The sequence below is a fragment of the Trichoplusia ni genome, chromosome 3 (assembly GCF_003590095.1).
Source record: "Trichoplusia ni isolate ovarian cell line Hi5 chromosome 3, tn1, whole genome shotgun sequence".
Classification (NCBI taxonomy): Eukaryota; Metazoa; Arthropoda; class Insecta; order Lepidoptera; family Noctuidae; genus Trichoplusia; species Trichoplusia ni.
In genome coordinates, this window is record NC_039480.1 from 14549229 (window position 1) to 14576578 (window position 27350).

Genomic DNA, 27350 nt, shown 5'->3' on the forward strand with positions numbered 1-27350 from the left:
GAAGCCTTGAAAAGAAAATAGTATTATACCCAGTTTAATTATTTTTTTGTAAAAACTAACCCTGAAAGTTAACCAACCTAAAATAACTCAACTTTGAATTAACCTAGGCATGGTCTATAAAAATAAAACTTAAAACATCTGTAAAGTCAACAATCTGTTAACGAATTGTTCCTCTAATAGTTTCTGAAATTACAATCTTTTGTTTCAACAAAAGAATGACTTGGTAAAACAAAAATTCGGAAAAAAATATTTTTTGACTCTGTTCAATCACCTTTTTTTGTGACCACGTGGAAGTCCTTGTGGACTTTCTACGACCTGCCTTAGGCGGAGGAATGTAAAGAGTATTTACTGGCTAAAACCATCTGAAAGCTTTTCAGGTCCCTACTGTCTACACCTAAGGCTATCTCAAATGTTTAATCAACTACTGCAAGTTATTACGCATGTTTAAGTTAATAGCTTCATAATAAGGTACGAAGATGAGCAAGTACATACACAAAAATGATATATTTGATAATGCGTGCCTTCTTTCTACCAGCTTCAAAGTCACAATTTCTATCCGTTAGCGGTCACAATCGACATTCGCCAACTTTTTTTCGTCTTTAAAATAAATTAAGAAGATTTTCTTTTTCGTAGCCGTTCCGTTTCAAAGTATTCTTGTTTTATAACAGACGTGACCAGCTTAGTAAAACCCATTCAGTACAAAAATCTTGGCTTGCCTACCACTGCCAAGAACGGTAAGATTTTCTAAACGGAGATTTTACTGATATACCTGAGCTGGAAGCGAATGTCCAAAACCAACAAATTCACCACTAAAAGCTGGTGAATTTATTTTATTTCCAAACGGTTTTCGACCGCGGTTTGCTGGACGGCTTTATAGAACTTTGTTCTCAATTATTCCATTAACTAAAAGTGTCACGGATTGTGGCTGTTTCTACGCTGTCAGAAAAATGAGTTTATAAAAGATAGAAATTAAAATAATGACTATTAAGAAAGCAAATAAATACATTATTATCTGTTTATTATATAATATATTTTGTGTGGTTTATAAATGTACTTTGCAACAATGGTAGGTTTTTATAACTTGTCATATATTGACATAATCCATAACTATCATTAAAGTTTTAGTTTATTCGGATGTATATTAAAATTATGATGCTATTGACCCTGTATTACCCGTTTTTCGTCTAATTGTGATGATATACAACATCCGAAATTCCTATTTCGAGCTACTGTATATTTTGAACTGGTGCCAAAATCGGAAGCTGAATAATCAAATGATAGATTACTAAACTCATCGGTTATAACGACTTAGGATTTATTTGTTTGGAGATGTTTCTTTTGCTTTTTAGATAAAGAAAGTATTTATCATCGTTCTGTGTCCGTAGCCAAGTGCTTTCTGTGTTAATTCTGTGGAAGAGTTGATGGACGCTTTTGTTTTTTAGATATCTGAATATAAGGAAGCCTTGATGTCTGGCCTTCAGAACATTGATATACGAATAAGGGCTTAAAATGATAAAATGTATTTTGACTTCTATAGCCAGTCTCTCTGTAAGGCTACTTTCAGTATCAACGGCTTCTCAATTCTGCTACTTAAGTGGGTATAAATTTGTAAAATTTGTTTAGGTATATTTCGTGTCAATTCCATTATTCTCCCAAAATTTTTTGCCGAAAATTGAAAGTTACGTAAATATTCTTAAACTTTGATCCCATTAACCCTCTCATTACCGTTAACACAACAGCGTGTCTTTGCAAAACCATTTGTAAACTAACCCAGTTTTGCTAACCATTACGGGTTTCCGTAACCAGATATTTTAGGTATATTAGGCGCTATCAGTAATGGATGTGAAAATTGCTGAATTTTCAGAAACAAAATAGTGTAGCGAAAGTATCAAATTCCGTGTAAATTACTTTGTAAAGAGGAATAATTTGATTGTTTGTTGAGGGTTTCTAGAACGGAAACTTATTATTAATTCTCCATTACTGGATAGCTTACAAGATATTTTGACTGGAAGTTTGTTGCGGCGTTACTAAGAAACCAGACAGGTAGACGCCTGTTTTACTTTTTAGAGTTACGGTCAACGAAACTATCGTAATGTAATCTACTTTAATGGATTCCAACGTGTTGTTGGAGTTAGGTTTAAATATTTAAGCAGTTAACCGTGAGAAGAACATTTTGTTTCGAAATATTCATATGGGTGATCTAATATTTATAGTTTTGCAATATTAGAAACATAAAATGATACGTATTTGCCAACCACTTTTACACCAGTCCCTGATAAAACTTTAACCAAGGTAGTCATAAATATGGAACATTTTTTCGCATAATAAAGTAAACCATGACGCCATTACTTTCTATGGAAACATAAACCATACTTTCAAACCTTCAATTTAAGGGTCTGTTAAATTTTAGTAGAAAGGAGTACCCCAAGGCGTTATGGTTCGAATTTTGATGGAATAGCGGAGCAAACTCAGTATGTGCGAAGTTTCTGTAAAAATATTATTCCCAAATGCGAATAAATGTTTGTTACTTGTTCTTATGACTGATCGAGATTTAATATTAGATTGGATAAGGAAAACTAGTAAGATTTACTGCCCGGAAGAAGAAAGATATTGTTATCATTTTCGCGTTTATTTTCGCAGCGAATACGATTTGCTAAAGACCAATCGTATTGCGTTTAGCTTAATTTTAAGAGTCAACAAAAACAATGGTATTTCAAAATGATGCAATAATATTGATAACTGCTAATAAGTTGTTTGCATAAATACTCCACCAATTCTTTTGCCACTATAATCGTATTTACTTACGAAAATACTTTTTACATAAATGAATAGTTCGTATATATTGCTACAAAAAGGAAAAAAAATAAAAGAAAGCAAATTTTGTCCTAATATCGTATTATATAAGTATTTCATTGAACACATATTCTCACCTCTATAATTTAATATTATACAACTTGAGTAGTATCCTAAACGTTTTATATAATTTAACAAAACATTTCGCATACATAATTATAGTTTCTGTTGGACTTTCTTACCAACTTTGTTTGGTTACTTAGCATCTTCTTAACATATAAATAGCTCGAACTTTCCATGAAAGATGTTGGAATATTATGACTCATTCGTGAAACTTACTTTCATACTACTTATCTTTTACGTGGAATCCAAATATGAGTTGAGCTGAGACTATCAAACGCTTCAGTTGAAACTAAATAAAGCAATCTTGGAAAAAACTTACAAGTGCTGGTTTGGAACTTCATTAGACAATATTTAACGATGTCTAAAAATATCCCAAATTAATTCAAGAATAAACCTTTAAAAGCAGTATCACTTACCCAAAACTTAATAAACCCAAGATTTACGAGACCTTACATTTATTAAACAATTACCCGTAGTTTGCTTGGCCCATTTACATTCCATTTACAGAGTGAACCGCTGTATTTAAACATTTATGAGAAACAACTCGTTGATTCCCGGGTTTCCGGGGCCCAACATATCAGCTCCTGGAACATTAAACTTAATTTACATAATGTTGACGGAGTGCAAACAAGTTTAATTGATAATTAGGGTACAGTTAACCCCTGAGCCAAGCTTTGAACTTACTATCTTAATTTCGCATAAAGTTTCCTTTTGTGGGAAATCTATCATTAAACTTGAACTCATTGATCAAAGCATGTATTAAATATTTAGTCATTGTCCAAAATTGTTTTTCTTTTGTTTCAGAATTTCTTCCGACCGGTATCAACATCAGAATCTTCATTTTATAAATCCAAAGAGACAATGTTTTCGATAACACCATCAAAAATTTGTTTAAATTCAGACTTTTTTTTGCAAAACTGACAGTGAGTGTCATCTGAAAAATGGAGAGAAAAGCTGGGCTGCTGGTGGTGTTGTGGGTCGCAATATTCCCACTATATCGAGCCGATAATCTCGGTAAGTTCTCTTTAACTTTCTTTTAGGTAATGCGTAGTTTTCCTCTTAACTTGGTCAATTAAGTTAAATGGAACTCGGGATAAACCTTACTCCGCATAATAAGGTTTTATCACGAATGGGATTGCAACGAATTTGCAGCAAATTTATTTTATTCCGATGTGAGCGTATACTCCGGCCATCCGATGTAGAAACATAAAAATATGAAACAAACAAATATTTCGTGAAATTTAACTTTTTAAGAAAGTTCATCACTAGAATTTAAATTAGCATTATTACATTTTTACAAGATTACAAGTCTTAACTGCAACACGGTAACATTTTCTTTTTGGTAAATTTATTTTAAATAATTAATTTAATAAATGGGCTTACACAATAAAAGTACAATTTTAACTGAAAAATTGCATTTTTAAACTACAATAACATATCCTTCTATTCCGAAATATTGGCTGATGTTTGTTTAGGTTTAACTCAATCTAGACACTGTACAGACTATTGTACAGCTATTTTTATTCTTCAATTTGGACCTTGTAGGGACTAAAATAATATTAAGGTATTGGCACATTTCAAAGGATCGTAAAATATGAATAACACACTTTAAAACATTACATTTTGCCTAATTATTAATGAAGTCAATTTTATCGTTTGTTTTATCACAAATTCTTTCAACTAAGTATCTATTATATACATTAGGTATTAGTTTTGCGTTTTGGAACTTTTTTGGCTTTCTATTCCCGATCCGCTCGAAGTTTCATGAATACTCGCCATTCAACGTCATTAGAGACCAAGGCATCAGATATTATGAGCGAAACGCGTATCGTAACAAAAAATTGTACATCATAAAGTTTATGAAGATCTATTTCTAAGTTCCAGGAATCCAAGGTTTTCCTACAAAGTTATTACTTCTTCTATAAGTCTCCGTATCCAAATATTTTGTTTACGCAAACTTTTTACAAACACATTATACTTTGTAAGCGTACACAGAAGTTAAATTACTCTCAGATCATAATCCATGTTTGAGTTGTCTTCTCTGTTATTTTGCACACACCTTTGCTGTAAAGGATATTTATATAATATTTTCGCCTGTACCTATTGCCCCGAAAGTTCTCTTTACAGTATTCTCAATATTAGCTTTGAATATTTTCCTACCTGTGTTAGGTCTATAATATAAATATTGCCTGTTTTTTTCATACAAAGAGTAGTCTTTATGAGTTTGAAAAAACAAATGAACGAATCAATGTACCGTTGAAAGCGACGAAGATAAACTTTATGAAATAAAAGAAATACGGATCCTTTTCTTCCGCTGGGAAGTCGTGCGAGTTGCAAAGCGATGGCGACAGCGATTTGACTGTCAAAAATTATATTTGTATGAAGAATGAATGTTATTTTTGATAGCAAAATCGCTGCCTCGTTGGTTTTGTGACTTACATTAGACTGAATATTATTTTACTTATGACTTTTGGTTACTCATTCGTCTCTGAGGAAATACATCTTTCCTCTTGGTGCGTTTCGCTTATTTATTGTCCTCCCATCATCTCTGAGGTCAAACTAGTTGTTAGTAACTCTAGTATTAAGTCCCAGCGCAATCCAAATGAATAATTGTTGTTGAACCATACACAGCATATAAAAGTAATGTGTGAATTAGGCCGCTGAGAGCAATAAACTCAAACTTCAAAAACTACCCCATTCTTCCAACAACCCTTGTTCTGTTTAAAATTTAAAGCTTGTATAAAATGACGCACACATTCTCAGCGCCCCTTTTTAAGGCCCGTCATTAAACAAGGATAATGCTTGTCAAAATTCTGGAGTACATGGCTGAACCCTTTTAGGTATGTACAAGATAAACAGATGTCAAAAAGTATTAGCCCTCCTTACACATGCCTTAGCCCCGGAAATAAGTTTGAAAACGGTGCCCTAAAAATCTTGTTGGACGCCCAAAGCTGTTGTAATCCGACTTCGAGCACTCCGCGAGTACTGATTTTGTTTTGATCACGTATATAAGTATTTGTGTATATATTTAAATGTTTGTTACTTTTTAGGGACGACCTCTTTGCTCACTTTGAGTTTTTATGTTGGTCGATCGGTATTACTTTTTTGTAAGAGTTTCTGACGCAATGGTTAATATACATTGAAAGGGCCATAAAAAAGCTGCGTACAACATTAACCTAGTATCGAAAAATATATAGCTAAAAGAACAAGTTCAAAATATAAAATTGGCAAAATCATTGGTTTTCATCAAGGCTATTAACCCCTACAAGCGTTGCTTAACCTCGCTTATCATTCGAGTTTCGTTTGTAGTTAACGGAGCAACAGAAATATATCACTTGTGAGAATTTGAACTGTCTATCTACGGACTATGGGAACGGAACCATAAAAAGTACGTTTGATCCACATATTTCAACAAAACGCTAAGCCCAATCAGAATAAGATATCCTTTCTATGCTTGGCTTAACGTAGACAGCATCTGATATTATATCAAAACATTTTCGGTTTGATAAATAAAGTACCTGTCTATTTTCGTGATCATTCATGTAAAAAGTTGTGAGAAATAAAAATAATCTGTGCGAATACACGTCGGATCATATTCTTCGGTGACGTTGTGATATTTCCAATATCTGGATTACACTAAAATGTGTAGGTATAAAATCAGGAGAAATAGAACTTCGATTTTTTTTTCTAGTATTTGAAACACCAAAACATAAAAAAAATACGTACTATGACGAACTATTAGAAAACTCCAAAATTAAAAATATGTTCTACCTCTAATACTATACCTTTCAAAAGGAGAGGAAAGACCTACTAGAAATATTGCTCTCTATAGATAAAAATCCCAACCAGCAATAATGTCCATAATAATTTGAGTCTTTTAAAATAAAAAGTGATTAAAAAACTGTTCGATATCAAAAATAAAAAACGACGTTTGATTCAAAATCATTTAATTTTGACCGTTTCGCCTTTAACAAACAATATTCTAATTCAGGACAAAAATCAGTACAAATATTTTGGAGCTTCGCAAAATTATAATTTGGGTCATAACACCGTAGCTAATTAAAAGCAATGACTAATTCCGTACTGATACGGGCCGTTGCTGAACACAATCGGTATTTAACAGGTTTCGCAAAATATTGGTAGGCATCATACATAAATTTACCTTTCGCTGAATAGGAGAAAATTAATTAACTTTCTAATTAATTATTTTGTAATCGAGTGAGACGAGAAGTTTGTTTTGATTTTATAACAGTTGAATTGCCATTTGCAATTACTTTAATTAAGAAGGTTTAAGGGTCTTGGCAAAGTGGGTCTCGTTAAAATTCTCCATTTAAAATTTTCTCGTGTAAGGTAGAATTTAAGCCATGTTGGCTTGAATTCTGGACATTTTGCAATATTTTAAACATATTAACTGACCTTATACGAGTGCAATATAAGGACCATCATGAGCAGACGTGATTGAAAATTACATCAATTGAAAACAAATAATGTGGTGTTACGATTTTGTCAGGCCTAACTGGCACAAAGCTGCAAAAGATACAGAAGTTTGGTAGGAGATATGGGAGGCCTTTGCCTGCGGACTGATCAAACACAGGTTTATTAAAAAAAGTTACCAAGACCAACGAAAGAAAAGAAGCAGTAAGTGATGGTACGCTAATATCTTTCTAGGTATGCAAATGACTCTTTGCACAACACCTAAACAAAATAAAAACAAAAACGTCTACCTATATCAATTTTGCGTCTCCACGTATATTTTTTTGAATTAAGTAACATAGCAACCACCTTTTGCTTTTTCGTATATTTACCCGCCAGTATAAAAAATAAGGATCAAAATGTAGATTATTTTAACATCATTTTCCTTCTTTCCTTTTTCAACCTCTTTGTATTCTACAAGTACCTACTGAAGGATCTAAATGACTTTTCCTGTAATGTACTGTCGGCACCAGAAGTCGGTTACCACAATCAGATTTTGATAACAACTACACAATTAAACTGAAAGAGTTGCCATTGTGTTATTACGTAACAAAATAGGTTTTACATCCAAAGTATGGATGGTATGTATAAGCAAATTTAATTATTCAAACGATCACAGCGAGGACTGAAGATTCGTCTAAGGGTTAAGATGAAGTATTTCCCAGAAGTAGGACAACATAGTCAAGGAGAAACAAAAATAAAATACCAAAATTTTGTAAATAGAATTGTTTAATGCAACTTCTGCTGCTAACCGTACGGTCATGATACGTAACTTATGTAATAGAGTAGTTCAGTTATTTCCAATAGTCTTTTTTATTGCGGTTCCAACAACAAAGCGATTTATTTTCTATGACGATTAACACATCATATAATAGAGAAAGAAGGTTTACTTTTATTCTTAGGACTTCATATATCTTTTTCATGAGGACTAGTGGATGATGATCATCCACTAGCCCTCCCACTGCTAGGCATAGGCCTCCCCATTTTCATGCCAATGGTTCTGTGTTAGCATCAACAAGATTCGACCCGAGACTTAACTATGTCGTCAACTCATTTTTCTCATCATTTAAATGACATATATTTAATGTCCATATCATCTTTGAAATTCAATTATAATAATAACTGTTTTTGGCTTATAAACAATTTATTGTCTTGCTATATCTTATGTTAATATTTAAGCCGTAAAATAATAATAATACATTACTCGAACCTGCAACTCTTGGTAACACGCGAAAATCGTTCGAATTTGTTCATTGTATTGCGACACGTCTTATGGTGGAAGTCTATTTGTGTTAAATTGCAAATATTATCCGCTTCGCAGCGCTTTCTGTGTATTCAATAATATATTTTCTCTCGAAATTGTATATAATACCTACAAGATATAAGGAAAATGCAAAGTCACATTTAATACGTGTATAAAAATGATTTATTCTTTTTCCAGGAAATCTTGATCACTTTCCATATTATAATTGAGCCTGTTATAAAAAAATACCACCATCAGATCGAAATTAAGGCGAGAAAATGATTCCGGAATTAATTATTCTAAGAAAAATGGTTTATGTACATATAGATCAGAAGTAATATTACTTTTAATCTCCAAAAAACTTAAAAAAAGACTCGATAGAATCCATTAAAAATATTTTATATCGAATTTATATCTCAGATTATATTTTTAAAAGTTTCAATAGCTGTTTGGACTGGACTTTTTGCCAATATATCTATAATATCGACTATGTTATATTACAAGCACGGATCGTAACGACCGATCGACGTCCACTTGTGAAAATGGACGTGCCTCATAAAACGACACTTAAGTTTTAAATCTTTTTTTTTTGTTGTGGATTTCCGCTGCAAGTATTTTTTAGTGGACGTTTTATGTTGGTGTTTTAAATGCATTTATATTTTGTTATGTAACATAAAGCGTTTCAGAGAAACATGTACTTACTATCATCCCTTTGTACATTAAGTTGCAGGAATATTTTTGCCATGGTCTTATATATTCAATTTGGTCACAGTACCCACGTATTTCTTTACACCCTGTATGCTGAATAATTTATTCTAGATATGCTTATTTTGACAATACTTAAAGATTTATATCTCCTATAGAAAATGGTTGGAAAAGTAATTTACGATGATGTTATAACAAAAGAACTAAAAATATAACTAGTTTAAATCGGCTCTCTCGAATTAATTTAAATGTAATTTTCCTCCGCCGAGCTTTAATAGGTTGGCAAAGGTACCTTAGACTGGCAAATCAACGTATAAATGGCCAGTTAGTTTTAATTTCTGAACTTGTATTACTTTTAAGTAATACAAAGAAAGAATTCTCAAAAGGAATAATTACTTTAAAGCTAATTTATTTGTCTGTATTTGAAACCGAAAAATATAACTTTCTTATTCTTAACATTCCTTTTGCTCTGCGATAAAAAAATAAAACATCTTATCATGCTTTTCTCCCTTATGCATTTTTTGACATAATGTTTTTTATTAGCAAAATATAAAAATATTATTTACTCAAATAGTTTTCTTAATGTTAGTAAACATGGTCACATTGAGCACAAGGTATCAAAGGCTTTAAATCTTATAAGACTCCAGTTCTAAGAAATCAAATAACAAAGGATAAGTATAAAAATACTAATAGATTTAGAATTCTATTTAACGTTTCAAAAGAAGTTATACCAACATTACTGAAGAAAAATGAGAATTTTCTGCCAATGATACACTATTTATCTAGTTCCTAGAAGCTAACACGAGAAATTTATACTTTGTGTGTGCCGCTGCGTTGTACCAGTTTTCCCGCGGAGAAGTCGGCAAGGCTATCACAGACCATAATTCATATTTTATGGGTTCCCGCACCTCTCATGTTACTGTTTAATAAAAAATACATTTTTATTCACATTTACCCTCGCTACGTATGATAAAACAATTGTAATTTAAAGCTTTATTTATAATTCGATGTTTTTATTTGCTTTAATATGAAGCTTAGTGCTTTTATAGTTTCGAGCTAAAAGGGCCAAAGCGGAGCAGAAAGCTTTTCTGTTGGTTTGTCCGTCCATTTTTCAACGTATTCATGAACCATGATAAATTGATACATGCTGTGTATACACATGATGTATTTCTGAAATAAAAATCAAGCATAAGGACTGTTGCCGGTCAAAAATTTCATAGGCAGCCGTTTTTTTCTAAAGTTGTATTTCTTTAGATTATTTGAGTAAAAGGGTCAGTATTGAACACGTCATCTCCGAACTTGACCCGTTTTCAATATACTTATGATCCACCAGTATGAGCTAAAAACTTTTATATTTTCGAAACGTTTTCTCATTACTAGGAAGACAAAATGTCGTGTTGAGTATCATTGTCTCCTGCAAGTGACACATAAACAATGATTGTGCACTTTTTAAAGTACCCTGATGTGCTGAACTTTAATTTATCACCTATATACCACGCCGACAGAATTTCCCAACAATCATTAATAAGAAATTTCTGTTTTTCGTCCACGTGATATATTACGGAGGCAGCGTTATAACGCTGCCTCCGTACTCTGCGGAGCGAAGTATTTTGATGTATTTTGTGATTTTTTTGCTCTTTAAAAATTACTTTTGAATAACATCTGGAAATGTTTCGTCAAGGATGTTTCTTTGCCTAGTCTTTAGTGGCAGACCTTGCCGGTCAGCTCTACCAAACTCATATCTATTGTTCCCAACGCGAAGTGCAAAAATGGGAGCTTCTGTCTGAGGCACTGAAGACGGACGGGCAAACGGATTATCGAAAGCTGCTGTTCGACCGTCTGTCCGTCTGTATGTGCGTCACCAGGCTGTCTCGTGAACCTTTAGATACTTGAAATTAGTAAGAACATAATCGTATTTAATAAGGTACCAATCGTTGCTGCGCCACGAATTTCGTTCGTGTTTGTTTATCTTTTTTTGTCATAGCGGCAAAAAATAAAAGATTGAAAACTTCAATTCATAGGTTCGGAACCCTAAATATGATGATTCATTTGAAACTGTGGCTCTATTTAGGATGAGCTTTAGGTGACATAAATCCAATTCTATTCGTCAGAACTACTGTATTCGTGTTCAACAACAACTCATAAATAAACCTAACACACTCTGACAATGTAAAATCCAAAAGTCTGCTTCGAAGTCCAATTTCAAAAGCAGTAAGTAAACTTTAACAAAGATATTTATTTTTACCTGACACACAGACTGTTTACCTGACCCATATATATACACTTTATGGTCCAACGTGGACTTAGTTTCTTTGTTTTCTAGTCATTTTAAATAACATGGAATATTATTATTTATTTTAAACGTTTGGCTTGGTTTAAACTGTTGCAATTTAAAGTAAACGCAGCCAGTAATAATAAGTTTGGAACGAATCCCGGTTTCGATTTAAACTTAGTGTTGTGCTGTTCCGAATTGTGAATAGAAAAACGTGTAGTTTGTTAAAGTGTTCAAGGATTTGAAATATGTTAAGGATTTTTGCAGAGTGCAATAATACGAATTGTTCTATTCATTGAAAACTTCTTCTTGATACATCTTTTTTTTCAATTTAGAATTAATAAAACGGCCTACTTTTGCATAGGGCATTTATCCTTGTATCGCGGTTCATTTTGCAAATGCATGGGCAGAGTTAAAACTGGTCTGAAGATATAGAGAAACTGAAATAAAGTTTCTCTCTAACCCTCCTTGTCTAACGTTCAAGTCGTAGGCACCAAAACATCTGTAACTAATTTAAATTACCCCGTTAGCATAATCCCGGAAACTTTTTATAACACACTTCATACGAATTGTGGCAACCATAAGGCTTTATTACACGCCGCCATTTTGCGAATTCAAATTTCATGTCGCGGGCATTTACTTACGAACCTACATTTTCGGGGCCCAAAATTACTCATGAATAACTTTCGTTCAAACGACAGACAGTTTGAAAAGCGTCCGGATAATAGTCATGAAGATGACAGTTCGAAATGGGTCCTGTAACGGAAACAAAGTGGAATAAGTTGTCAAATCCAAGCGTTAATAGTTGTTTACTTTTTTCGCGGCCGAAAATTCGCTGTTATTTGAAAATATGGTATCGCTTGAAAGCGCTTCAAAGGGGTATAGGAAACCTTTGGAAGAAAGGAACATAATATTTTTCCGAATGAAAGTGTTCGATTAAGTCGTGTTTTTCCTTAAAAGTACTTTTATGTTACAACATAATAATAAAAACAGGCATGTACGTATTCACCTTTAATACAAAATGATTTTACTTAAAAACCTGGGATCAATTAGAGTATTTTTTAAGCATCGCGACTGTGTCGTGTACGCTTTACAAACATTCAACTCATATGCACGAGACACCCAGACACAGGCAAACATTCGTGGATCACACAAATGCTTGTCCTACGCGGGGATGGAACACTAGCATGCAGCAAAAATAGTCCTTTCTGTTTAAAATTGGTTGAGATTTCATATTTTATTACTTTCTTAGCATAATAAAAGTTCTTTGAAGTACAGCTGCTATTGTAACAATGGAACGTAAATATTTGATTCCCAGTAAAGAAACTTCAAGTTGTAGCCCCCAATGCTTCTAGAAACATCGATACAAACTGCTAGCTTTTTAATCAAACTTCTGAAGCGACACAGCACACTTTTTAAACCAGTTTTCAGAAAAAGCGTTAGTCAACCGCCGAACAAAATTGCTAAGTGCTTCGGTACAAAGTTTCAGAAGCTGCCACATGCACGTTTTATGAAATTAACACTCTTAACGACAGCCGTTCAGTCGAGACAAACTAGCTTAACTTACAGGGATACGCTTGGATTTGCAGAACTTTCATTTGGAGCATTTGGAAATAAAATTAAAACTGTTCTGTGATACAAAATTTTTGCTCTATGTGTGGTGTTTTTTAGATGTGACATGGATGTTTACAGAATTTGCCGTTATGTCATGCTATATTTCAGTGATTGAGAATATGACAAAAGGAGTATGACTTCCATAGAGCTTTTATCGTCATTACGAATAATAAATTATTCTAAAATATGAGCAGTTCTTACTTTAACCGAATCTCACCAGTTCATCAACCAATAAATCTGTATAAATAAGTAACAGTAGCGTCTATAACCAACTAACTAGAGTTAACTATAAAAAAAAAAACTGTAACTAGTCATTTTACGAATGAAGGATTTAAAGTTACTAAACATGGAGCGATGGTTGGCGTGTTAGCAATCGTGCCATTCGATCGTTTGCTTCCTGCCACTCCGGAGTAAGTAGGCAATAAATACCACTTGACTGCTACGTAATCCAACGAGCTTGAATGAAAAAATAGAAACGTTTTATCGAGGAAACACATTTTGAATCCGATGAAGTGAAAAAATTATTTGTTGTTTCATTTTTGTATTATGTCCCCTTATAGTGTAATTGTATTTTGTTAAGCTGTTGGTATGTTTGGACTCAATTATTGTGAAGATTTTATAGGAAAACAGTTATATAGGACCCACTCGGATGTTTGTGTAAGGTTTTTGGAAGCCAGGTTTACGTCAGTACGGGGCGGAACACTCACTGTCAATACAACGAATTTACAATTGTTGTGTTTAAAAAATGCTTAGGCGAAATCGAATAGTGTCATTTTAATCCAATTTACATTCATTGATCGGCCATTGCAAATAATGAAATTCGAGACCAGTTCTCTACACTTCAAGCTTAGGTACTATGGTATAGTTCATGTTGTGTTTATTCTGACCTCATTCAGCAAAGGCCCGAAGTTTTGGTCACTATTTAATCTCAATATATCACAATAAATTATTACAAATTTATATATTCACAATCGTACAGAGATATTTTATATTGTTTTTTCTGAACCCTTCCAGGCGTACTAAATTGTTTGGGATAAAACAAAATACTGTATAGCCACTTAGATCAATTGGCTAAAGTTATTGGCATGAGTCATTTGCTTTATTGCTTCAATAACGTTGATAACACTGGATTTTTGGATTTAGGAAAGATTGATACCACACAGGTTTTTTTATCGAGCACTTTTAACTTTGAAAATCATAACAACTTATATGATACTAGCTGACCCAGCAAACATTGTTTTGCCGAATACATTTTTTTCTAGTTGTATGTGTTTTTAATGCCACATTATAAAAAAAATAAAAACAAACAATTTCGTCCAAGAAATACTTTTTTTTGTGTGTGAGCAACCCTCATGACCTAAGGGTATGAAAAATAGATGTTAGATGATTCTCAGACCTACTGATTACGCATATTAAATTTGGTAAAAATCAGTTAAGCCGTTTTGGAGGAGTACGGTTACTAACATCGTGACACGGGAATTTTATATATTAGATTCCAGTAACAAAAAAGTTTCTCGAAAACATCTCGTCAAAACAGTCGTCTTTTAATTCGGGGATGTAGTCATGCAAAATAAAACTGTATTAAAAATAAGCCGTTACTTATTTAAAAACAATGCAATTTCTTTGCCTTTACGCGTCTAAAAAGTCTAGTAAAGAAAAAAACATCACAGTCAAACTACCAGGTCGTCTGCAACTTATCTAGGTCGCGAAATGCAACACTCTGTATACGCAAATGTATTCTTTTTAACTGTCTCTCAGTTCTCGTTCGAATTTTCAAGTAGGGTCGTCCTCTTATCTCTTGTTTAAAAGACAAGGCTTTTATGATAATACTGTTGATCTCAGTTTTATAGGGATAAAGATAAGTAGCGATATTTATACATCATGTTTTTTGTCATTTTTAGGGTTGTGTACCGAAAGGGTACTAACGGAACTATTGCGGAGACTACGTTGTCTTGTCTTGCCGTCTGTCATGAGATACAGCTTATGAACTGTGATAATAAGACAGCTGAAATGTTCATAAAATATGCGTACTTAAACAAAAATGATATAAATGAAAAACGAGGTTAAGGAATGGTTGGTTTTGTCTTAAATTGAATGGGTGATAACTATTTTAGCAAAATTGTTTTTCTTAAACCTATTTGTATGGAACTTAGGGACTTTAAGGAATTAGTGTATAATCTATGGGTTGGTATGCTGTTAAATTGAATAGATGACCAATATTGTTGCAAAATTATTTTTCTGTCCTACGGAACCCTCAATCCGGCTAGTCTCCCACTTGACGCGTTTTATTCGTAAGAAAATCTGATAACATATTCATAATTCAAACTTCCTTAGAATAGACAAGATCACATTATCTTGTTCCAGATATGAGACAGCTTCGGAATAACAAAAGACGAGGGTTCCAAATATATATTACGTTCACACATTTTCTCGTTTGCAAATGGCCAACAATCAAGGATTTTGCCAAACATGATTGAGTTTCGAATTTCGAGGTCGATCTCAACAACACCCATGTGCTCTTAGCTCAATACACAAGTAACTTGGTAACTTTATGTTGAAGTTGGCGAACCGTAATTGTGCTTTGCGTGAAGTTTTCTTCACGTTAGGTAGCTGTTAATTTGGTGTACCTGGAGCAAGTTTGATTAGGTTATGAGCTATTTCGTACTTTGTCTTTGAGGTGTCTGAGTGAATGTTGTTTTCGATATTTGGTATTCTTGAATCGTTGCAATACTTACACTCTAAGACCTCGGATAAAAAGATAAAAAACACTTTACCCTCTAATAAATTATATTAGAGGGTAAAGTGTTTTTTATCTAGCCCACTGAGTCCCACTGCTGGGCAAGGGGGCTGAAATCTTTTCACGGTTCTCCATCTTGGGCCTCTTGTAACCAACCCAGAAGTATAATTGGACGTCGCATTTATTATTTTAACTTTTCACATAATTAAAACATCCTATTAGGTTTAAATAGATGGAGATTTCAATCGTCAAGTTTAGTAATGTGTAGTTCCTTCGTCAAGTGATATCCTTAAAAGAAAAGTAAAACAGAACTCTGCATTTATCTGCGTCCTGCTACTCCAAAGAAAAACGCATGTTAAGAGCCAACCTTAGTGTAACTGGGTTGGAGTGACGCATAGCAACAAAATGGCAGAAATTAAGACGTTACGTCAGAGTGTCTCAAATTGAAAGTGACAATAAATGTGATAATATCAAATTTCCAAGTAGTAAGATTGTACATGAAAATACGTAAAAGAATTCCGCAATAATAAGTCTTGCTATTAATATTTATGATATGTTATGAGTTCACCTCCCCTGGGTCCACGGTTCAATGCTCAAATTGATTAGATATTGAGCGACAAGTAATCCTGTATTACGATACTGCTTTATTAACAATGATTAATGTTGTAGAAAATAATATTGAATATAAAAATGCTTGCTTTCCTGGTGCAAAGAATTTCTTGGTAAAATGCTTTAAAGTATGATCTAATACTAAAAATACCTACTTATTTTCTTATTAAAGAAAAGGTTGTTTTCTTAGAAATCAGGGCTGAAATAAGCAAGTTGGCGGAGCTATTAATGAGATTATGAAAAGAATTTTAAATTAAAATATGCAAAGAATATCGTGCAGCTTACCGGATAAAAAATTGTCGTTAATATTTTATAATAATGTAGTATTAATAATTAATTATACCCTCGAAACAGTGAATAAACCCATAATATGTAAACCGATAAGCTTGTGACACATTCCAATCAAAAACCACCCTTAAGACCGGACCACAAAGTTCAAATTCAATAATAAGTTAATAGAATACAAAATCAACTGAGCAGACTATTTTGGGTTGAATTTTGCAAAGATTACTCTCAGCTGACTTAGTCGAATAGCCTTGCGGTAAGTGTACACACGTGTGGGCCCGAAGGGTGCAAGGGTAAAGGCAGGTAAGTCAAAAGCGGCCATCAGCCTGTGAACGAAACTTTATGATCAACAGTTGTCTTTAGCATTGTGTATTTAGCCCTATTAAGCAAATACTTTGTGTTAGAACTAACCTGGTGGTCTGGTGGTCGGTAGCCTTGACTGCTGAATCGGACATCGTGAGTTTGATTCCTATTCAGGACAAATGTTGTCATTTGTATGTCTGGATTTAATTTGTCTAAAATATGGCGTTTTAATATATTATATAAGTATTTTTATCAGTTGTTTACTACTCAAAAGCTCTGCGTAGATTGACACTAGACAGCCAAATGTGAAAGTTAATGAATGTTATAACGCATTTAAGATACCCATTGCATACAATAATGTTTAAATTAGATTTTTTTAAATACATACTTAAAATCGTGATAAATCCGGTCAAGTGCGAGTTAGGCTCAAGTAAGTGCGGGTTCCCTAAATGGCTACTATAATATGCTTAAAGGAAAGTTTAAGGTTACTATCTATGAAATCCAAACTCACATTGTTTTTTTCTTAGAAGCAATAAAAACGGGTCCCGCAAAACAACTGTTAGGTTTTATTGCGGTTAGTTTTTATTCTGCAAACATTGTAAAACGCTTGTGCGGCCAATTTAAATGTTTGCTAACATGACCACAGTTTTTATAAAACAAAATAAAGCTATGATGGTTTTAAAACATGGAACGTATTTTGTAAAAAATAAAACTATTAAAACTTTAGAAACATGATCCGTTTGATATCTAGTTTTTAACCTATTACACGCATAGTGTTTTTATTTACCAGGAATACTGTGTTCCATCTGAAATATTACAAGTATTGGTATGATCTAAACATTATATTTTTGAAGTAATGGTAAGATCAAAAACACAGACACGTCAAAACGGGCCCTTCGTACATTACGGAACGTAGGACTTTGCCACCCAACAGCAACTGAAAACTAAGCGTACCCACGTTTGTGTGAAGGGAAACACTCGGAGAGTATCAAATAAAAATAAACAATTATATCCTTTTAGGAGTTATTGTGTCAAAGACAGGCAAATAGACAAGTCAAACTCTAAATTCCCTATTTTAACAATAATCAGGTTTCTTTGACTAAAAAACGGCAGCATAAATATCGATATCGCTCAAAGTTAACATAAAAATAATACCAGCCTTAAAAATACACAGCATTTTTCTAATCGTTAAAATTAAATATGAGACAATTAACATCTGTTATCTATTTTTAAGTATCGGCAACACATGATTGTTATAACCATATACCATACGAAAGAACGTTAATAGGCCCCCAAGAAACAACATTAAATTGTTTAAAGCAAAGTTATAAAATTCAAACGTCCCATTAACCGCTAAATATGTCTGCAGCTGTATTCTTTATGTTTTTCAACGGAAACGCTATAAATCAGTCGTTGGGGGCAGTTTCTCCTATTGGTCATGTTCGTCGTAAAACGTTTTTGATGGCGTATGGCATGGGCCCATACATTCCGAACACATAAATGTCCATCTATGTCTCTCAGTTTTTTCTCATCCAAACATCGTAAAACTATCTCTTTGAGTAATTTCTACGAATGGTTGACTTCAAAAGGCCCTGGATTTGATTGGAACATCTCTGTTTGATGTTTCTGACATAACGCTTGTCCTTTTTCGGAAGAGCTTAGATTGTAACAAAAACATTTCCGAAATGTAATTGTTTATAAAACAATCGCAACCCTTTCAATGTTTTATTCATAATGGATGAGGAAAGTGAAAAAAAGAACAAATTAAAAGTAGGTCCTGGTTCATTTACTTGAAAATTATGTAACAGGTAGACTGGTGTACCTACTAACAACTTTCTTTTATTTTATTCAAAATGAAACGTTTTTACAAGGGTTCCCCACAATCTGAGATTAATTATTAGGAAAATTAAGATTTCCGCAATAAAACGCCGACTTTATGTTGTGGAAAAGTTTATTTTTTTATTGTACCCAAGTTGTTAGGGGACTTTTTCAGGACGGTAATTTTGGCCTTTTAACTCAAACTTTTGTTCGGCGAGAATTTTCTACGCACTTTTAGTCAACTTTGCAGCTTATGCTATTTTAAAGATATTTAAACAAAAACTTGAAAGTCATAACTTATTTGACTTCAGCTACTTAGATAAAAATAAGTTCTTATTGTATTCGCTAAAATAGCAGACGTGGGATGTCAAAGTTGACTCAAAAAATTATGAACAAAATAGGTAAACATTCTGTAGGCTGTTTACGCACTGTGTAAGCCAATAAGCATATCGTTGAATACAAAACAAAGACCAGTGTTTGCAAAATTAGTCACTAATTCAAAGGTACTTCAAATTGTTGGTAGCTTTGTAGAAGCCGATAGCAAAACAACTTGACTAATGAGAATGCATCACATGCAAAAGGCAATCCTGTTTTGGATCGTGGCTTTGTTGAAATTGATCTCTCGACTGCAAAGTCTCGATAATCAAGTTTACTTATGACCGACGCTACGTTGTCACTGTAGCACAATTTACAAATAATTTTCTATGGAACTCGATATGTTGTATCCCGTAGTGTACTTTTAATAAATCATCGATGCATTATACAGATATAATGATATTGTATGTCGTGGTGGCCTTATAGTTCCATGGATGGATTTATGTGTACAGGTGCAACGCCATTAATTGTCATTTCTTATTAATTGTAAGACACCACTGATGTCGTCACTGAATCGTCTTCACTCATGTGCTTCTCATCTCAATGAATTTTAAAAAAAGAATCACATAAGTCCATACCAAAGTTTTGATCAAATCTGCACATTTTGCTTATAAATCCATTGTACTAATTGAAATAGCTTTAAAAAAAATTGGCTTGTCTTTGTCTAATACTAATACTTGTAAACAGAATGTTTCGTATTTATCGCTACACACGTGTCGGCTTTTAATATACCTAAACATGTTTACGATTGATCTAGATATCTCGATATTAGCCTCAAAATTCGTAATTTTCGTTTTAATTGACTCTTTATTAAACTGTTATTAAAATTTAGCCAAACGAACGATAAATCCTGACTGTATTATCTGGATAGATTAGTTGGCTATCAATGCTGGTATCGAAACTACAAATTTATTTATACCGATAAATTAAATATATTATCGGATGTGTGAAATTCGTTATTATAGACCCACCTTTACATGGCTTACAGGGTTGGCAGTTACATTCAACGTGAAAACGTTGCCAGTCTTTTGAGTATACTCCCAGCCGACAATGATGATGCTTACGAATTTTTGATGCGATTATGTCTGTTTTTGAGTATTTTAGCTTAAGTTGTATAAACAGGTGAGTATATAAATATTTCAGTAATATGTGTATAAAATACGTCAGGTTACTTAATTTAAGTTAGTTCTAGCGTAAAGGTAATGTTAACTATGGTACAAGAACGGGGAAAACATATGGGGGGTTGCCTATTAAAAGTTTTTTGTTCGTCGTTAAGAACAACACTTTCTCTTAACTTTCTTACTATGACGGGGTTTTATGTCGAAGTTCAACTCGGTTAAAGGCAAGCTAAAAAAGGACATTGTTAAAAAAATGACTTTAAGAGTTTATAATTAATAGTATCGTTATCCTGAACTCAACAATATTTTCAATTGCTTGCCTCATGTATACAAACTGCAAAAATTAGAAGTTAGGTGCCTTAACATGTTTTTCAATAGCTTTCTATCTTTAAATGACCAACAACTGTCTGTCTAGATGCAAAAATTTATACAGAAAATATCACGTGGTGTTTGCGATAATTCTCGTGTAAATCGGTTCAGCGTAGTATCGTTCAGTAGTATCGTTTTAAGCTGTTAATTAAACCATCAATAAGTGAACAATGAAGAGAACTTAATAGAGTGGTAAATAAAATTCCAAATAAATATTATGGAGTGTTTGTTGTAATTTAAAATCGTTTCATACTAAAATGTTCGGTTAATCACGTAAAACAACGAAAACTTGCATCGAAATCCGAAATTTGTGAGTAATAAATAATAGAGTTTATAACGATTGTTTTAAAACAATGACTATACCAATGAAATGCATACTTATTCATGTGTAATAGTTTTGTTACTCAAAATTAAATGTAATTAAACAAAGTACGCCATTTTTTAAATGAAAACGTTTCCGTACCATAACCGATGTTTTTCTTATTCTTATTCAGCCTATTTTTGTAAAGAAAAAAACATTTAATGACCGTACCCACATTATTTGTTGTTATAGGAGCAATTGAAATATGTTATCTATGATAACTTTACTGTCAGGCCGACGGGAACAGGAACAGACAGTAGAACCTTCAGATATCAAATAGATGTCGATTACCACAGAAATATAGACATATTTTGTTCGAAGTCAAATTCCCCGAGAAGATAATAATTATTGAAATTGTAAAGTGGTTTGTCCATGATATCCTTAGTGACAAACAAACAGGTTTCCTTTATCATTTAAAATATAACATAAGGAATTCATCATAGCGTTCCATGTTCCATATCTTGCTCCACTCTTTTGCCGCGAAGGGGAGTTATAATTGTAACCCCTATATACATAACATATATGTTAGTCGGTGTATGTATCGCTAACACCAGAATCTTTAAACAATAGAACTGATTCCACAGGTGAAGGAGGGGTTTAACGCTATTTATTTATCTTTTTGGGCTTTTCAAGATTTCCGATACCTAGACAACAACAAAATATCTAATAAATAAAATTCTCGTGTCACAATAAATAAAAAAACTTCTCCAAAACGGCTCGACTGATTCTTATTGAATTTTGTGTACATATTTGGTAGGTTTGAGAATCGGACAGCATCTAATTGAATCCACTAAAAGCCTTTTCTTTTGCTTATGACGTTTCATTCTCTACCATGGCAAAGCAACGTTTGCTGGGTCAGCCAGTATTTCTACAAAATACTTTTGTCGTAACCTCACATTGCCTTTGGGAATGCAATCCTAAAATATTCATAGTTATATATGGATACGCTAGCCTGGTAGTAGGTTCATCGCTGACACCTCTCTGACCTATTTCGCTCCGCTGATTCTTGCTACTTGTGCATCAAGTTGCGTACTAGGTAATACTAGATGACACTAGATGAGACTAGATGTAGATCTATCTCGGTATTAGTAGATCAGAGGTGTACATGGGACTGAGTTTGCGTGCGAAATAGGTAATCATTTTAACGGACTGATTTGGTAAGGTATGCTGTGTACAATTTTCTTATTATTTATGAAAATATTTTGCTTGGTAAATACATCAATCTAGTTTAAGAATCAGCTTGAGGACACATCTAAAAATTGTAAATAAATGCTACAAAAAATATTCAGGTGAATAAATTGTAAAACTGAGTGTTACATAATTACTATTATTACTAATTAATATTATTGGGCTTGTTTTACCACCGCCAAGTAAGTTCCCGCTACATAACTTGAAAAGATTTTGTCATACAAAGATTGTCATTTTTTTCAATTTATCTGCCAAATAGCTCCTAATAAGTCATTGTGAATACTAAGCTCCTATATTTATTATTGCTTTGATTAAAAGTAGCCTATTTTAACAGTATAATAGCAGATATATATTCAAAACTTTTAAGTAGATACACACAAAACAAAAAATATATTAATATAATGAAAAAGCACTTCGATACCAAACCCACAATACTATAAGAATCGAAGTAGTAATATTACAAAATAAAACAAAATAAAGAATAAAAATAGATCCGAATTCGAGAGAAAACTCATCTGGTGTTAGAATTAAGCTTTCGTACAAAGACGATCCTGTTTACAGATCAAATGCCACAAAGAACTGTCTGTGTGTAAAAATAAAAACCGTGTGAAGATCGGAGATCTAAGTGTTCTGTCTAACGTTAATTACGATGAATTATATGTTCGTTTTACATTGCTCGGTGTCTTATTTAAGAATTTGAAGATTCGTGTAATAATGGGGAAATGTATAACGTTTGTTTGTTTTGGATCGGGTTCAGAAAAGTTATTTGATGGAAGGAATGATGTTTGGTGTTTAGTTTTATTAGAACTGATGTCATCAAAAAAAAATGCTTGTTTTACTTAATATACTTTATCACTTTACAATTATATCAAATAATCGAGCGTTTATAAAATTGAAAATTAACACACCACAAGATTTTAATTGGCAATGACAAAGAAGCTGTAAGTAGTCAAATATGTAGATTTAATTACGTTTACAAGTTGACCAAACTATCAATGGCTGGAAACTGAAAAATTGTTCAGTTTTACTAAAAAGGTTATTAATAAATATATATGGCAACTTTTAAGCTGATTAAATATAAATCATTATCAATATTCGGGGTGAACTAAAACTGAATTTAAACTAAAACACCTACAATATGTTCTGGAAAACGTATGTTTATTTATAGCTCCGTTATTTTTTGTACACAACACAGGTTTACTTAAAAACTTTTAAATAAAAAGCCATTATAAACGGCTGTAAAAGCCTTTCATTATTACGAGCCAATTAACAAATTCTCAAAAGATTTTTTCAGACTAATTTAATCAAATTCACCAACAATTCTTTTGAGGTGTCTATTAATTAGGCGAAAAATCTCTTTTCTCTTTATTTTCTCTTAAAGGGCAAGTGTTTTATTGGGCTTGGACGCGAACCCTCATCCACGTCCTTTGAAAAATCTCTCTGGCTGCTTTTACATCACGTCCCTTTTTAAATATTAATAATTATATTTTCCGTCATAAAGCACTGTAGTTGAGATAAAACCTCGTTTTAGAACCTTAATCATCGGATAAAAGAGCAACGTATATTTTTTGTGTTACAGTTATGAGAAGCAATTAATATTTAAAAGCAACATTTTATTTTGCAAATGGAATAAAAATCTGAATAGAAGTTACAAAACGAAAAGCTATATACGACAAAATTACTTAGAAATGTGCTTTCGTCAGTAAAAGTCACAGCAGTAGGTATTAAACATTTTGATAATTACATTCTGTTTCACATTTTAATATCAGTACAAAATGTCAGCTTCTGACATGCTACTTACTGGTATTTAACACACTGCAAAACAACGTTATATTTATACACAACTACGAAAGAAACATTCACAAGATACACATTACCAAGACATTAGAGTGCAACAGCAACATGCTTTATCTCTCTCCCACAAGACATTAACACATCAGGTAAAACTTCCCGTATCCAAAAATACGCACATTTCTCGTAAACTACGATGTCACGTAGCGGTTTCCAACATTATGTGACTAAGATTGATGGCGTCCTAACTGTGTCTTCATCAAGTTCAACTCTCATTATACCTCAGCCCTTATGCTTGCTAAGCAGAACAGATGCTCTCTGTTACCTAAATATAGAATATAATGCCGTACAGAAATAATGAGGTAAGTGGATTTTTAGGGATCTGTAGGCTGGAGGTTGAAACGGAACGCTGTGTCATTGTCTTTGCCGAAGGTCAGGGCATCAATTCAACTTTGACAAATTTAATCCAATTTCCATTCATTCATCGGCCATTTTAAAAATCAAAATTTTGTCTCCGTTTGGCCCAGTACGACAATAGTTGAACTTTAATCGCACCCTTTTGCCATGGTCTCTGCTGTCAGACTTTTAAACGCATTTGTAAGTACAGCATACTACTGAGCGTCTACCTTATATTGGATAGCTATCAAGAGTGAACGAATCAGACTATCAACATTCAAAGATAGTGGGTAACAACACAGATCTTGGTCCTCCATTTTTTACAGTCAAAAATTTGATGCTGTTAAATAAATGTGTTTTTTTCAGTGACATTATGATAAGCAATTAAAACAGTATATAATAATACTCGCAATTGTAACACCATACGGAACTCTTGTATTTCAACCCGACACACACCCGACTGGTTATTTTTACTTTTTTTTATTAATTAATCTTGTGTTGCGTGCTTCGAGTTTCTTTTTTTTTCAGTGTTCCGTTTTTAAATAAATGAATGCGTTAATAGAGTTGAGAGGGATCTGAGGTGTAAAATATAAATGTCAATGTTTTAATGTATTTATAGATGGTGAGTGAAGTATTAGTGGTGGCGGGTGCGTTATTAATGTGTGGAGGATATCTTTATGAAAGGGAAGATTGGCTTGGTTGATTTGCCTGGAGAATGATGTAGTCGTGAGCATATTTAATAATGATCATGGAAAAGTGTTTATCGTGTTTAAAAAAAAACAGAATTAAGAATGTTTTGATAGTGGGCTATAACGCTATCAGAACAGATTAATGGTATTGATTAATTCTGTATTTGATTGAACCTAGATCTAAAAGGAGCATTTTTTTTGTCTGTTTTAAGGTAATTTACTTCACATTGAATTATTTGTAACTATACCTTTTTTTTAAATACTACATACAAAAATAAGGGATCATCGAATTAAATTAGAATAGTATCACGCTGTAAACTAATTTTACCCAGCAATTTTTATTCAAAATACTATAGCCAGTACCAAGATACACCAACAATCAACAAACAATATCACACCAAATTTAATTTCACCAAAGATTTACTCAAATAATATACTAAAATATATTAAATTCAGTCTTAATCGTACCCTCTAGTAATATATTACACCGCTTAAATCCCACATACACGTACATAACGCTTGCATCTGAGAATTGCATTGTAATCCGAGTTTCATTTCGTTGGTCTGACAGGCAACCACGTGCAACGTATTACTGTGCTCAAGCATAAACGGGACCGTTATACAGAATTTAAAGTAATTCTAGTTAATTAAATATCTTGTTTTGTGTGAAAGGGGTTTTGATAGTAGCTATCGTGAGAATGATTCATTATTAAATGGTCGCGGACGCGGTCAGTTCGACACGCGACCCCGCCAGCTGATTAAGGACTCCGGTTGGATCCGAAACTAGTCGGGCAATCCCGATAAATACGCGAGAGTAAACCGTTGCATTATTTAATAATGAATAGGTTGTTTGTTTGATTATGCATTGTTTAGTGGTAACGTAGTCATTGGATAAAAGCGAAATCCTGTAATTTTCCCATTCTTCACCTTCAAGGTAGGAATCAAGGTCAACCATTCAAAGACCTGTGTTTAGGCTAACTGTTGTGAAACTACATACACTCGACCCATGATAGCTAACTTATTAAAAAAAAAAAGTTTCGATGTGAAACAATAATTAGAAAGTTTTTCGTAAAGAATCCTTTGTGTCGTTTCGTTTCGTTTATTATAAATATAAATAAAAAAAGTATTGGCACCTTTCTTTTGTTTTGTATTTTCAGTGATTCCTTACAAAGAGATATTTGTCCAGACATCTCAAGAATGAACGCATTGATCTATTATTCTAAGTAATTCAAACTTTGATGAATATTTTAAGTAAACCTTTAGAACTTTTGTTCAGATAATAAAGTTCAATCAAAAACCTATTGTATATACTTATCTATAAAACACAAATTAACAGACGACCTTGAACGTAGAATAAATCAGTAAGGACAGACCTCTCACGTTCGGAAGGACGTGTCAAAAACGTTTTAACGAAGGCTGACACTTACGTTCTTGGTACCTTCTACCACCTCCTTTGAAAACCTCAGTACTACGGTTGCGAGAAAGAGACGAAGCTCTACGCGTTGTAGTGCTATCTCTGTCACAACTATCAAAGTCTTCCTTTCCAAGTTTGTGGTAGTTTTATTCTTCGAAGTCGAACCTATGTCAAAGATTCCATCTGTGTCTTTGAGAAATCCACGTACGAAAAGTATTTAGGTACTTTTGGAGCCAGAAGGTATCTGGACGACCGGCAGGTCCGTTACGGTAATACACTGTGATTTTCGTCGTCTTACAAAAGCAGCCCAGTTCATGTATCCAATGACTAGAACACGTTCAAGATAAAAAAAATGGTATTTATGAGATTTGAATAAATATAAAATGCAATTTTTATTCAATATTATGATGCAATTCGTAGCTTTTTAGAAACACAGCTCTGTTGCGAGCGCGGTCCGAGCCTTGTAACAATGGTGAGGGGCGCGGGCGGCGGCGTTTTATCATTTTTAAGAGTATATTTCAGATTTTTCTTGTTTATTTTTCCTCGTACTTACTATCTTAGTTGATGATAAAAAAATAATAATCGCGCCTAGGGGTATTTTAAGTCGGATACATGAAGTGGGCTGCTTTTGTAAGACGACTAAAAAATCACCGTGTATAGCGTTACGTTTCTGT

The 27350-nt window shown here is 33.1% G+C and overlaps 1 protein-coding gene across 1 annotated transcript in view; it reads left to right on the forward strand.

Moving 5' to 3' along the window:
- The window catches only part of LOC113492061, a 74482-nt gene that overhangs the window by 10175 nt on the left and 36957 nt on the right, over positions 1 to 27350 (forward strand). Inside the window, exon 2 of the mRNA XM_026869346.1 lies at positions 3721 to 3930. Within this exon, the coding sequence (XP_026725147.1) occupies positions 3858 to 3930 (73 nt within the window). The 5' untranslated portion in view covers positions 3721 to 3857. The remainder of the gene's footprint in view (positions 1 to 3720; positions 3931 to 27350) is intronic.